This window comes from Xenopus laevis, chromosome 1S (assembly GCF_017654675.1).
Source record: "Xenopus laevis strain J_2021 chromosome 1S, Xenopus_laevis_v10.1, whole genome shotgun sequence".
NCBI classification, from domain to species: Eukaryota; Metazoa; Chordata; class Amphibia; order Anura; family Pipidae; genus Xenopus; species Xenopus laevis.
The window spans coordinates 174,000,870-174,015,717 of record NC_054372.1 but is presented as its reverse complement, the minus strand read 5'-3'; the positions used below and the strand labels follow the sequence as shown (position 1 = coordinate 174,015,717).

General features: G+C 43.5%; 1 protein-coding gene across 11 annotated transcripts in view; it reads left to right on the top strand.

The window, feature by feature from the left end:
• The window catches only part of lhfpl2.S (LHFPL tetraspan subfamily member 2 S homeolog), an 84,362-nt gene that overhangs the window by 61,080 nt on the left and 8,434 nt on the right, over positions 1-14,848 (top strand). For 6 of the 11 annotated variants that reach the window (XM_018244463.2, XM_018244457.2, XM_018244462.2 and 3 more), the window contains one exon: positions 5,749-6,445. In XM_018244463.2, the coding sequence (XP_018099952.1) occupies positions 6,025-6,445 (421 nt within the window). In that variant the 5' untranslated portion in view covers positions 5,749-6,024. Of the gene's footprint in view, positions 1-4,738; positions 4,776-5,748; positions 6,446-14,848 lie in introns of all 11 variants that reach the window. The other 5 variants (XM_041580520.1, XM_041580521.1, XM_018244459.2 and 2 more) reach the window with 1 other exon arrangement.

The following is a 14,848-nucleotide window of genomic DNA, read 5'->3' as shown; positions in this document are numbered from 1 at the left end:
GAAAACTAGAGCAGGAGGATAATGACTGTTGGCCCTAAACAAATCTACTGCGGTGCACTTTTTAAAGAAGAGCATCAAAGGGCACAGGGAAATGCCCAATACCACCCTGTGACTCATTCATATCAATGGCACAAACACCTGAGAAAGGGCCTTTGCAGCCCGAAACATGTCGTGTGTACAAAAATAAAAGCACAATAGCAGTTACTGCTATTATATGAAGAGCAGTAGGCAAAGGGGTATTGGACACTGGAGAAATGCAATATGTGCCTAATAGTTAGATGATAGAGGATGATGGGAAGTTGCAGTTAGTCCTTGTTATAGGAGGCCATGGGGGGGGGGATCAGTATGCTGTGCCTCCTTGAAGGTTCTATGTGTGCTTTCCACACCGAGGCGTTTTCGACTTCATATTTTCTTTGGCAAATGACAGGACAAAAATTAGTTTAAAGGATTAAGGGTTATTAGAACAATAATTCTCAGCTGACAAGTGAAATAAACTTACTTCAGAACTGTAAATATACTTTTAACATTCATGTGAAACACGTCGGGGTAAATGAAAATATTTCCAATACCAAGTGCCAAATGTTTGTGCAGTCACACATTCTTGTATAGCGGTAAGGTTGGGGCCATCATGACTTCTAAGCAGACCTTATGCAGTACAAAGTAAAAACACAAATGTGGGTTTGACCCAATCTACCACTCAAGAATCTTAATCTATAGCACTTACCCAGCTCATTTGAAGCTCATAGTAGCCATGTAGCACTAACTAAATCTATTATAATAATAATACCTCCGTTTAGCATCTGTGTGTGTAGTCACAGTATCATGTCACCCCCCATACTGTACGTTTGGTGTTTTTGAGGCGTTGGCACCACACATCTTTAGCTATCTTGGTCTCATCTAACCACAAAACATTTTCCCACATCACAGCAGGGTTCACCCTTATGCTTTTTGGCAAACTTCAGGCAAAGCTTTTTTTGGAGTGGCTTCTGGTGTGTCACCCTCCCACAGAAGGTATTTTTATACAGAACTCCGGATGTGGGAAACCCTTGCCTACATTGTTGTATGGTACAAAGTGTGTTTGGAAAGGTGGCTGAACTGTCTATGGAAAAGTGTGCAAAGCTAGTTCCACCTTACCTGTTATTGCTGCAAAAAAAGACCACTACAGCAATGGAATACTTGTGCAAACATCATTGCAGTTGATTGTTCAGAAGATAAACAATGCCCCAGTTTTGGTAGCTCGAATTAAAAATATTCTTCCATCCAGGGTTTGGATAGTTTTGCAGGTCACTGTAAATGACAATGGCATGCTGGGAGTTGTGTCTTTGTTATCTTCCAGGTAATATATACAGGGTTGCTGGTGTAGTTTTATTATTGTGTGCTTTGTTTAGCCTTTTTTTGCTTTATTTGTTCTGGAAGGTTCTGCATCATTGATCCATTGATTTCCGGGTTTTTGTTGTATTCACGACTTCACATGATTAGAAGTGTGAAGTGAAACTGTTTTCTCTCTAAAGTTGAAACCCTGTAGAATCAATGTGACCTTTGTTCCTGTGTGTGCTACAGGCAAGTGTTCCATCATCTATATTGACTGGTTTAATTCATGACATGGAATAAATTTACACACACACTGTGACAGCATGAAAGTCTGAGTGTCAGGTGATGCTAGTTGCAAAATTTGAAAGTTTAAAACACATTTCTGTGGTTTTTATGTGTTATTACAACTTTGCTAATGAAGGTGAATTGCCTTTTAAGCTGCAAGTCACAGTTTTCCCAAGAGACTTGCTTATCTAAAATTGTTACAATTGTTTATTTGCTTTTCATAAATTGTTGCAAAAGTATTAAAAAGTGCACCTGCCATGTATTCTGGGCTCTCTGCCAAAAGCCGGTTAAGTTTCAGAAACTTTGCATCTTTTTCTGGCTGTTCAGTGCAGGAGATCAAAGAGAAAGTCGGGACATTTCAGTAACAATCTGGGACTGCGCGTAGAGCACGAAAAACCGGACTGTTGGGAGATATGTGCTAGGATGCCCTGTACTTAACGCCCTGCTGGTGGAAGAATGCACCATGGAAAGGCCATGTTATTAAATTAGGACCCCAGTGCCATCATTAAGCCACACCTCTAAACTGTCAGAGCTGTCTGACAAATGAGTCTGGCTTGAGGACATTTTTTCTTGTGTAGCCTTTAGAAAATATGCAAAGAACCAATCACAACCGATAGCATGAGGGGCTTGAGAAGACCCAGACAGCAGTGTTTGCCATGAATGTTACCTGGGAACCTCCTTTGTGTATCTTGCTGTATAGGGAGCAATTTGTCAGTTTTGCTAACTTCCTTCTGCTTTTAATCAGAGCTGGAACATCTCCCAGATTGTTGTCAGTAGTATAACTAACTACCATATAGAAGACCTTGCAATTGGGGGTCTGGGGGACATTATTGTGGAGTGTTCCACCAGCCACGTCAGATTTTGATTTTGCAGCTCAACCGTCTGCTGCAAGTGGTTGGTAGCGGATGTGCACACTGGGCCCCACCAAATATTTTCTTAAGGCAGGGCCTGGCATGTTGAAGTTATGCCACTAAATCATATAAGCTCTTACGGAAATAAGACGTTAGGCTGTAAGGTGCTTATATGCAGGCACACGTTGGCTGTCACTTAGATGTTCTTGACATTTGGCAGACTGTTGACCTTAAGGATAGTAGTCCAAGAGGAGATGAGTTGTCCGCATCAGATCTACTCCTCTTCAAGTGACTAAAATCCACCAAATAATTGTGATTTCCAGCAATAAAGTGAATCCCCAGTGGCAAAACACTGGTCTTCCAAAGTTGCCAGTCTCCTCTTGTTGCCTGGGGAAGAGGACATTCATCGTGGGCAACTAATCTCCTGCTGCACCATAGCTAGAGTTGCCACCTTTTGAGAAGAAATTTACCAGCCAGCAGGGGGCGTGGTCCAGAGGGGCAGGTGATGTCAAAAGTGGGCAGGACCATGACATGATGGCCACCTCCAGGAGGATCAGGGCATAGAAGTATGAAACAAAAGGGTAAATTTGGATTTGTTTCTGGGCCGATTGGGAGTGGGCCAGGGGCTGAACTTGTGTGTATTACAAATTTATAGGCTACTACATTGCCTGTAAATTTGTAATACTGGCCCCGGCCTTGGCAGGTATTTTACTGGCTAAGCATAGCCCTAAATGATCAGTATCTTTTTAAGGTCCATTCACTTGTTTATCATGTAGGTTTATACATTTCTTCAGGCAGTAATCAGGTCAGACTGTGGATGGGCTCCATGGATAGTGGGTATGCACTAATGATGTTTGGTTTGATAAGGTTTGGGCCACACAATACGGATCTTGCATGTGAAGAAACACACCTCCCCCTGCCTTTTTTCCTTTCACGTTCCTGTAAGAGGAAATAAAATATTTTATTACTGTAAAGTTATTAACCTTTCTAACCATAATGCTGCTCTCCCTCCAGGTTGTGAGGCAGATTAGGCTAATAACAATAGGTGCATATGCTGAGGCAGTGCCTTGCATTTAGTAACCTGTGTCAGCCAATATATAGCCAGGCTGTCAACAGGAAGGAAGTAGGTACAGTCACATGACTGGATAAAACACACTTCTCTGTGTAGGGAGGAATCCATTATTAGAATTGTTCCAAAATGGAATGACACATGCTTTCCCGAAACTTGTTTATTGTTTACTTATATTTATTTCATAATTTTAATATAATTCAGTATCCTCCAGTGTGGCCGGCATCTGCCCAGGGAGCCTTATTTATTTGTGTAGATTTGTTTGTTTTAATGTGCTGGAGCCACCATACTTTTAGAGCAGAGACACGCGGGAAGATTTGGGGAGATTTAGTTGTCTGGCGAATAATCGCCTTTTCTTTGGTCAACTTATCTCCCCGAAAAGCCTTACCGCCAGCTAGAATCTAAATCGCCGTGGAATGGCACCCGGATCGATTCGTTTTCCAAATTCGTCCGAAGTTTCCTTGTCAGGCCGGCGTTTTACATTCTAGACGGTGGGAAGGCTTTTGGAGGAGATTCGACGCCCGAAGTAGAGGCGATTAGCCCCCCCCCCCCGAATCTTCCAGTGTGTCTCTGCCCTTACACGTTAAAATCTGAAGCAGCGACATCTGGTGGCACACTGGAAGAACATTTATTTCACATCGTGATGATCCTACAACTAACAGAATAGAAAAATGTGTTTTAAAGAACTGTATAATATACATTGCAGAAGGAAGTCTTTTTAGTTGTATATTGAGACAAAAGTTCTTCAGAAAAAATACAGAGAGAGAGAGAGAGTGAAACCTCGATTTTAAGAACCCTGATTTTAAGTTTTCCCGCATTTTATATTTTTTTATTTGTGGTCCTACCGATTTATAATGCATTTCAATGGGTTCATTTCCCTGATTTTAAGTAATGTTTTCATGGATTTTACATCAAAATTTTGTCCTGATATACCCAAAAACAGTTTTTTCCTCTATGAATGTTGTTTGTGAAATAAAGCGGTTTAAAATACTAACCAGATGTATATTTTGCCACAGTTCTGCCTGTAAATGGTGCAGGACTGTATAAGGTGCAGACTAATTGGAACTGACCATCACTTATTGCTTTAGGTTGTGTATGTGACTGACAGAGAGGCACATGCCCCCCATAGTGTAACATTAACTCTGCAAAGCTTAACCCTTGTTATTAAAACAGTACCTATTGTACCTCAAAGTAATGGACTCCTTTGCTTATATCCTTTCAGTACTTGAAGAAAAAGTACTTGAACACATCACAGTCCAGTGAGTATCCGTATCCAAGGCAAACACTGTTGCAGCCTGTATAGCCGGGGTGCACGGTTAAAATAAATTTAACCTTGTATTCAAGAAAACCGGCACTCCCATGTAAAAATTCTCAACTGTTTATTCTGTTGTACAAATGTCCAAAGGACCGAAACGTTGGACATAGGTACAACAGAATAAACAGTTACGAATTTTTACATGGGAGTGCCGGTTTTCTTGAATACAAGGAGATATATATATTATATTATATATATATATTATCATGTGTCTTTTTTTTCTGTAGTAATAAATAATAGTTTCACACAATGATGCCTTAGCTTTTGGTCATAAAGTGGGTAGAAGGGAGGATTAAATCAGGCAAATTTGAGGTTGGTGGGAGTCATAGCCCCTCATGCAGGACTTGCTGCTCAGTGCAAGGAAATGAGTGCAGAATTGTGATAACCAGCATGGGCACAGCGACCACTCACAATAACAGGAAGTTATAAGCCTGTGGTACTGTTAATGTCTGTCACCTCGCTGGCTGCTGTGTTACCCTAAGTCTCCTAACGAGTGGGTTAATTAGCTGTGAGCTGTCATTGGCTTCCCAGTGGATCAGATTTTTATTCACACAGAGGAGTGATCTCAGTGTGTGTCTTTCAGCCAAATCCAAACGACAGATCTGGGTATTTCTGCCAGAACAGCCCTCACAGCTAAATGACTGTTTGTCCCTGTGGCTGTGTCATTTGGCTGCCACTTGCTTAAATGTGTCGGCACCCTGGGAGGAGACGTGTGGCTGCAGGGCGTCCCTGCTCCATGTACTGACAGGGTAGGACATAAGCCAGAGACGGCTTCCCTGTCTCCAGTTGAGATGTGGGAAGTTTCTCAGGCCCCTGACAGGGGGTCTCTCTAACAGATAGTGGCAGTGATAAGGGGGGGGGGCTGTTGTGTCCTGTCAGCACCTTTATTCATCTCACTCTCTCTTGTTCCCCTGCAGGTCTGTGATGTCAGCCGTGTGGGCAGCGCCTGGGAACTCCCTGACTCCCTGTAGCATCATGTTTCAGTATGAGTGTTAGGACTGAGGTACAGAGCGGGCTGAGACCGATACCGGCAGGGCTGTTTCTTCCAGCGCACATCACCCTTTGGAGCTCAGACACTGTTTCTTCCCACTGACATTATCAGGAGATTTGGTTCCCACTCAAGCAGCCCATCTGGCTCCACTTTATACCTCTGCTTCATACTGAAAGTTTTGTAGGGCTTTGTGGCATTCACCATGTGTCATGTCATTGTAACCTGCCGCTCTATGCTATGGACAATCCTCAGTATAGTGGTGGCCTTCGGAGAACTGATTGCCTTCATGAGCGCCGATTGGTTGATTGGCAAAGCCAAAAGCACAGACGGCGACAGTAGGACTGGTGGCCAGCAGGAACCTTACCGTCCAACCCTGGGCATCTACGGACGCTGCATCAAAATGCCCCAAGTGCCATATTTTAGGAAGGACACCCTGTGTGGTCCCTACGCAGAGCATTTCAATGAGATTGCCAGTGGATTCTGGCAGGCGACTGCCATCTTTTTAGCAGTGGGGATCTCCATCCTGTGCATCGTGGCATTTGTGTCTGTCTTTACTATGTGCGTACAAAGTGTGATGAAGAAAAGTATTTTTAATGTGTGCGGCCTGCTACAAGGCATTGCAGGTAGGTGCCTGAGCTTCTAACTTGCTATACATACTGGTAACATTGCACTTGCAATCACTTCATTATGGCTCCTGGTTATTTTAAATCAGAGCACTATCTTACTTAATCTCTTGGAGATTCAATCCATTGCTAGGGTCAGTAAGTGGGCAATCATATCTGGATTAATTCATATATTTGCTTCCTTAGGGGTAATGGCACACAAGGTGACATAGTTTTGTTGCTCTGGTGGTTTTTAGCTCTGTGTGAGGGGGACAAAATGCTCAGATTCCGCCCCATTGAACTTTGAGTGGCCAGACCATTATGTGAGCTTCACCTTTTGGTGTAATTTCCAATAAAAAGGCTGTACCATTTATCGAAGAGCACCCTTGGCCTGGCTAAGGATGTCCTTGGTCTTGTCCTACAATCTAGCAGAACCATTTACTGCTTTATGACACGACAAAGGTGGTACTAGGTGGGGCAGTGTTATTATTAGCTCTCAGGACCTTTGTACCTGGGCTGTGCCGTTACATACTCAGTGGTGATGAGCATAACTCAGCGTGACACGTTATTGCAACCAGCAAAGGAATCATGTCCCATATTACATAGCAACTGTTAAAGGAGAGCGGGTCAATATTTGCAGCTTGGTTAATCTGATAGCTTTTCAGCTGTGTCTCACAGTTCTGGGGCCACTTATATTGATGCAGCTGCTCCATTGTGCTCAGAAGTGTTAAAGGGTCACTGGCATGGGGTGGGGGGGAAGAAATATTTAGTCAATGTTTTTCTATGGGAGATTGTCGCAGGTTACCCCCTCTAACAGCTGTGCTGCTGCAACCCCTCACACAGATCCACACAGCAATGGTGTCTTATAATTAACACCTTCATTGTTAGAATTAATATACCTCCACTATTCAGTACACTGCAAGTAATATTACGTCATTTTTTGCGAATGCCAGCACATGTAATGAAACTATCATCATTATAGAACAGGAGTGCCCATACTTTACTAATTCGGGGTCTACTTTTAGTGATGTTGTCCCATTATCATCTACATCCATAAAAGCATTGTTAGCATTCTGTTCCATGGAAAATATTACTTAAATATTGTATTGATTTATGAGGGAATTTATATTGCTCTATTTAACAAACGACTATTTCTGAAGGCCCCCATACACGGGCCGATAAAAGCTGATGAAAGGCCGAGTCGGCAGCTTATTGGCCCGTGTCTGGGGCCATCCGACGGGCGTCCCCAATCAATATCTGGCCGAAAGTCGAGCAGATCTCAATCAGGCAGGTTAAAAAATCCAGTCAGATCGCGGCCGCATCTATACGTCTATGCAGTCCCGCGATCTGACCACCCGTATCCATTATGATCCGATCGTTGGGCCTTAGGGCCCATGATCGGATCAGCCCGATATCCCCCACTGTGGGCATATCGGGGAGAGATCCATTCGCTTGGCGATGTTGCCAAATGAGCAGATCTCTAAGTCTATGGCCACCTTTATGTAACCTTTACATAATAAATATCTGAAGGAAAAGAATGAATGAGGGTGATTTAGACAAGCTGTTTGTTGACAGTGTCTTGAGATCTACTGATCCCCAGCTAAAGGTCCACTGGTACATCCCAATCTACCTTTTGGCCACGCCTGTTTTGAAAATTATGTATCACTATAGTCATCTTTTTCTCATCAAGGTAATGTCAGATGTTTGCTATGAATCTTTTCGGGCTCCATTTGCACAATCGTTTGTTTTTTTGGGCAATTCGAACTTTAGAAAGTAACAGTGCTGAGTGTACGATTCCAAATCCTTAGGACGCTAGAACCAGTTTAATGAAGAGACGTCCAATAGCATTTAATAGTAAGGGTAATGTTTTGACTGCTGCTGGCCAACAGTGGAGAAAAGTGATGATCAAAACACCCCTGACACCTTATACTATTACATTTAAAAGGATACTGTCATTGGGGAATTATTTTTTTTCAAAACACATCAGTTAATAGTGCTGATCCAGCACAATGCTGCACTGAAATCCATTTCTCAAAAGAGCAAACAGATTTTTTTATATTTCATTTTGAAATCTGACATGGAGCTAGACATATTGTTAGTTTAGTTTCCCAGCTGCCCCCAGTCATGTGGCTTGTGCTTTGATAAACTTCAGTCACTCTTTACTGCTGTACTGCAAGTTGGAGTGATATCAACCCCCCCCCCCCTCAGCAGCCCATCAGCAGAACAAAGGGAAGGTAACCAAATAGCAGTTCCCTAACACAAGATAACAGCTGCCTGGTAGATCTGAGAACAGCACTCAGTAGTAAAATCCAGGTCCCACTGCGACACATTCAATTACATTGAGTAGGAGAAACAACAGCCTGTCAGAATGCAGTTCCATCCTAAAGTGCTGGCTCTTTCCGAAATCAAATGACCAGGCAAAAAGACCTGAGATGGCGCCTACACACCAATATTACAACTAAAAAATACGCTTGTTGGGTTAGGAATGAAATGTTATATTGTAGAGTGAATTATTTGCAGTGTAAACAGTGTAATTTAGAAAAAACTACATCATAAAAATCATGACAGAATCCCTTTAAAGTGCCCTATTGGACTCAATATGGAGCAGTGACAGGAGAACCTCAGCACCAAAACGCTCTGTCAACACACTGTGTGTGCCATACTGAGAACTTTGCATTCAATCTTATTGGGAGTGGTGACAGGTCAGCAGGGACATCTTGTCTGCCATTGTTTCCTGCTGCATAGCAAAAGCGACCAAATGCCCCAAAAAGTATTGTAACATAATTAGTACTTTTGCTTTTAGACCTTGCTGGCTCATTCTTTGCTGTTGAAGATTATACTTGTGTTATACAAAGGGCATTTGGAGTGTGGCACCAAGAGTGAATGGTTGGTGGAGCAGGTTCCATTCTACTGGGATTAGAGGGAAAGGAAATGAGCGTTGGTGTTGGGGTGGGCTGCTGTTGAAAGACAAGCTTGAAGGCAAGCAGTTTAACTAGTGTTGCTGTAACAAGGCCTTCTGAGATGCATTCCAGTGGCAGCTCGTATCAGAGAAGGCCCCAGCACTAAACCACATGTCACAACCTAATGAGATTAGGCCCTCAAATGAGCAGGGCTTGACATGATCTAGCTGTGAAAATACACTTACCAGGCCACCAGCCTGTCTCCGTAACAATTTTCTCAGTCTAATAACATCATCGGGGAATCTTCTGCTAATTGATGGTGTTTGGGAAATGTCAACACAATATGGTATTTTCCTTCAGTGGGGTGAAGTAGAAAAATACCCCAACATCCAGTGGATGGCAGGTGATAAAAATCAGTCTGTATAAGCAATGTTTTATTTGATATCTTCTTCAGGCACGTGCAACTAGTTGACATACTAAACACCATTTGTAATGAATTACATCACTAAGCACCATTAATACAGTGAATAATGTAGCCACTTATGTAGAATAAATAGTGTGGATACCCCCTTTCCTGCTATTGGATCTTTGCTTGGTTGGGCCAACTTGGTGTTGGGCATAATTGGGCTTGATCAATGACCGGCTTATAACAGGGATCTATGTCAGAAGGACAGAGGACAGCTTGATGGAATACTCGTTTGATGGAGTTTCTATCCTGCCTAATAGAAATCTGTCTATGGGTCAGCTATGGATTGGGCAGGCTGTTGTGTTGGCCCCGTACAATAAGCTACCGACTTGGATTGGCCAAGTTAGCTGCTATTTTCAGCCATGCATGACCACACTTAGGCAATAATGTAAGCTGCACGCATATTTTGTATGGAGATGTTACTGCTTATGTGTACCAGCCAATGAAGAAGTGCCCAAATGCCTCAGATTAACTGTAATGTGAATCACCTAAAAGTACCAGTACGGATACTTCTCACCTTAAAAACACACAGTAGAACATTTCTGTCTGAGATCTGCCAATGCTACTGCTTTCATGTGGATGTGCATTACAGTCAGTGGAAGGAGGCAGGGGTTGTTTTGGGTGCTTCTCCACTGCAATACACCAACTAGGATAGAACCCACTGTGCTTTTAGTCTTGGGGGGGGGGGGGTCTCCCAGAGTTTGTTTTTGTCAGTCAAAATGTTTTGCTTTCTTTTTATCACCCAACCCTTATCTGAGGGTCAACAGAGATGACATCGAGCTCGGGAAGAACTCCCGTTATTGTAGCAAATGTTTATTGAGCCTTTAGTGGAAAGTTAACAGGCCCAGCTAATCTCCCTGCTCACAACCAGGAGGAACAGCCTTGTGTTAAGCTTTCAGCAGAGGCTTAACTAGGGTGGTTCATTTATTAATGGTTTTCCTGTAGTGGTGCTAACTCACCCCTTTAAGGGTAAGGGCACACCTGGCGATTTGGGGAGATTTAGTCGCCTGGTGACTAATCGGCTCTTCTTTGGTGCGACTAATCTCCCCGAACGGCTTCCGCCGGCTATAATGAAAAATTTCCTGCAGAATGGCACACGCAGCGCTTTGTTTTCCGAAGTCGCCAGAAGTGTGCCCTTACCCTAAGGGCAGAGACAGACGAGAAGATTCAGGGAGATTAGTTGCCCAGTGACAAATCGCCTCTTCTTCAGGCGACTAATCTCCCAGAACTGCCTCCTCGCCGGCTAGAATCTAAATCACTGGCGGGATGGCACTCGGAGCGATTCGTTTTCCAAAGTCGTCCGAAGTTTCCTAATTAGGCAATGAATTGCTTACCTGTTGCTTACCTCCAGAGAAGTCCACTAACATCATGGCTTTATGTTTATTCTTTAAAACTTTTTTCCTTATCACACTACATGGCAACATTTACAATATAAAATGAGGTTGTAGGTAGGCCTACCTATGAGTGATGCGCTCAGTGCATTTAGACAGTGGTCAAATAGACTAACTTTTTTTGCACCATGGACCAGTTTTTTAGGCTATTATAAACTGCAGCCAGGACCAGAGGCAGCCCGGTTTGGCACGGCCCACCACCGGTCTGCAGCCCATTGATTGGGGACCCCTGAATAGACAAATTTATCATGAGTGTCCGGACTGATGCCAGTGGCTTCTTATTGTACCAGGATTCATGTGTCTTCTGAGGTTCTCATGAGTTTGTATTCAAGTTTTTGCACAAATTGGAGGTTCCATTGTCCCTTGTCCTCCATTAGTATTGCTGGGGACCTGCAGTCATCTTTTAAGCTGGCCAAATACTTTAGAATCCACCCCATTGGCCAGGTGACCAGACAAGCCTGTCTCTCTGTACAATTTGACCACCCAAATGCTAAGCTAAATTGGGATGATTTAATGGCCCACATACTGTTAAAGCCCACAGCCCCTTCCAGAACTGAAATATTGGACTCAGAAAGCAAGGTATATTTCTTTGACCAGGTGGATGAGCACCCTTCCATTACTTCTCCCTGGTTGACTGAATGGGACCTCACCCACTGACTTCATAAGTTGCCTTCCATTGGCCCCTATGAGATTTTCCCATGCACAGCAAGCAGTTCGGGTTTTATTAGGCAGTTATCGCTTCAGGAAATTCTCTTGGTCCAGAACAGGGAGTTCAGGCTTTTTGGCCCTGTATGTTTGAGCTACTAAAAAAGGGAACATGCCCAAAATTTCTGTACATGTGACGTCTTTGCCCTTCCAGTTGGTTTGTCTGTAGAGTCAATTGGGCAGCTAGTGCAGGGACAGACCTAGCATTGATTACACAAAGCTAAACCATTAGTAGAGACAGTAGAACCCTCATCAGCACATAAACCCAGCTACGTCTAGTTCCATTGTGAGCTTTTGTAGGCTGATGAAACAATGGTTTTGCTGCAATAAATGTAATATTTAAACAAAGCAGCGGAGGAATTTACTGTGTATATTTACATATACGCACCACTGGACTCAGCTCTGACTCAACTCAACTGCCTCATCTGGGACCTAGTGATGTGTATTCACGACTAATGAGCTCTGCGCTCTCTCACTGTCTGTCACTATCTGTCATTGATTTGTACAAAATGTTTGTTGGTGAGAACCCGCCATAAGGAATTCTGAGAAGAGTGGTGTCCCTCTCACTCTGTAAACAGATCGGTATGTTTTCAATATCTGACGTCTGTGTGGCCTCCAGGGATTGGGGGAATATTGAATCGTCCTATACATGATGTGACATGTACAGTTACACATTTCCACCGAGCCCTGACGGATGAATCAGAAGCTGATACAGGTGAATCCACAGGAAAATCAGCCGCGTTCTTCTTTTTTGTATGACTCTCACTTTACTGGAAAACCATACATTTGTATTTGTTATGGGCAAGCTAACCCACTATTTTATCCCTCTGTTTCTGTCTAATGGAAATATTAAGATTCTGCCTTGTCCAAGAAGATATAAGGGGTCAGACAAGTGCAAAGTGTAAAATATAACAGTCTGCCACTTTTTTTGTGCACCATTGCATTACGAAGTACTGTTTTCATGAGGGATGGGGGTACTAACTGTACCCCTTTTCACATCCAGTGGCGTATACTTATAGACACACACCTGCTCCGCCTCCTGAGTGATGTCAGAGACATGGCAAGTTGGGCATAGGTATATAAATAGATGCGGACCCACTGGCTGGGTTGGGAAGACTTGGTGTGGCACCCAACATGGGGAGCAGAGGAACTACAAGTCCCAGAATCCATCACTTCAACATGGAACAGAGTGAGGGAGTTAAATGACTCTACCAGCCTAAGGGGGGTGGTGACATTTCTGGTAGCAGCACAGAATATCAAGCAGTGATGACCAGGGCCGTTATTAGAAATCACGGGGCCCCGTACAACAAAATTTTTGGGGCCCCTGGGCCCCACCCCATATCCCACACCACAGTTAAAAGACCACACAGACATTAGCGCTAAATAAGGTAACCCCCCCACACACAAGTTATAAAAAGCTATTGATGGTCAGGGCCCCCTTATAAGTAAAAAAAAACAAACTGTGGTGCCAGGGCCCTCCATAAAAGTTTTTGTTTTAAAAATTGGTGGTCAGGCCCCCCCTACAAGTTAAAAAAAAAAATTATTGGTCACCAGGGCCCCCTATAAGTAAAAAAAAAACTGGCGCCAGGTCCCCCATAAAAGTTCTTTTTTACAAAAACATTGGTGCCAGGGCCCACCTTACAAATTAAAAAATTTGGGGACCCAAAGAATATTTTTTTTAAAAAAAACCTTGGTGCCAGGGCCCCTTACAAGTTAAAAAAATTGGGGCCCCAAGAATATTTTTTTTTAAAAAAACCTTGGCGCCAGGGCCCCCTTACAAGTTAAAAAAAAATTGGGGGCGCAGAAAATATATTTTTTAAAAACTTTGGTGCCAAGGCCCCCCTTACAAATTAAAAAAAATTGGGGCCCCAAGAATATTTTTTTAAAAAAACCTTGGCGCCAGGGCCCCCTTACAAGTTAAAAAAATTGGGGCCCCAGGAATATTTTTAAAAAAAACCTTGGTGCCAGGGCCCCCTTACAAGTTAAAAAAGAATTGGGGCCGCAGAAAATATATTTTTTAAAAACTTTGGTGCAAGGCCCCCCTTACAAGTTAAAAAAAATTGGGGCCCCAAGAATATTTTTTAAAAAAACCTTGGCGCCGGGGCCCCATAAAATATATATTTTTAAAAATTGGCAGGGGCCTATAGAGTATTAAAATAAAACATTGATGGCCAGGGGATTAAAAAAAAACAGAAAAACCCACATTGGTGTTAGTAGAATTGAACTCGTGGCTTCAGGACTTCAAATATAGCTGTTTTCGTAACATCTGGTCTTTTCGCCGTTTCAGGACTTCAGTGTCGGCTCCTTTCGTGACTTCGGGTCTTTCCGCAGCTTTAGGACCTCGTCTGTTCGGCACTTCCGCATTCGGTTGTTCGGGACTTCGATCAAGCGGCACCGCTTCTGAGCTGTCAAAGGGGGCCCCGCTCTTCGAAAAGTGCAGCCCTGCCTGGCCCCCCTTCAGGCCCGGGACTCTTGTCCCACCTGTCTCCCCCTGATGGCGGCCCTGGTGATGACCCGGCCCTAAATCTTGCTGTGTCATTAGGTTCACTGGGAGGGGGTGGGGTTTCTTTAGCTAGGGTTCAGATGTTTCTCTACTGGCTAAAATACTGCAGTGGAGAATGTGCATATGCCACAGATGTGTTGCTTAAAGGAGAAGGAAAGGTTAAAAGCTTTAACAGAAAGGTCCAACTAAATATACCAGTAAACCCTCAAAGTAATGCTGCTCTGAGTCCTCTATCAAAATAAACACTGCATTTCTTTCCTTCTATTGTGTACTCATGGGCTTCTGTATCAGACTTCCTGCCTTCAGCTTCAACCTCCTTGCCCTGGGCGTGAGCATGCTCAGTTTGCTCCTCTTCCCCCCCCCCCCTTCTCTGCTGTAAGCTGAGCCCAGAGTTATGAGTGAGCAGGGAGAGACTCAGGCAGGACGACAAGCTAATATGACAGCTGCTATCCTAAACAA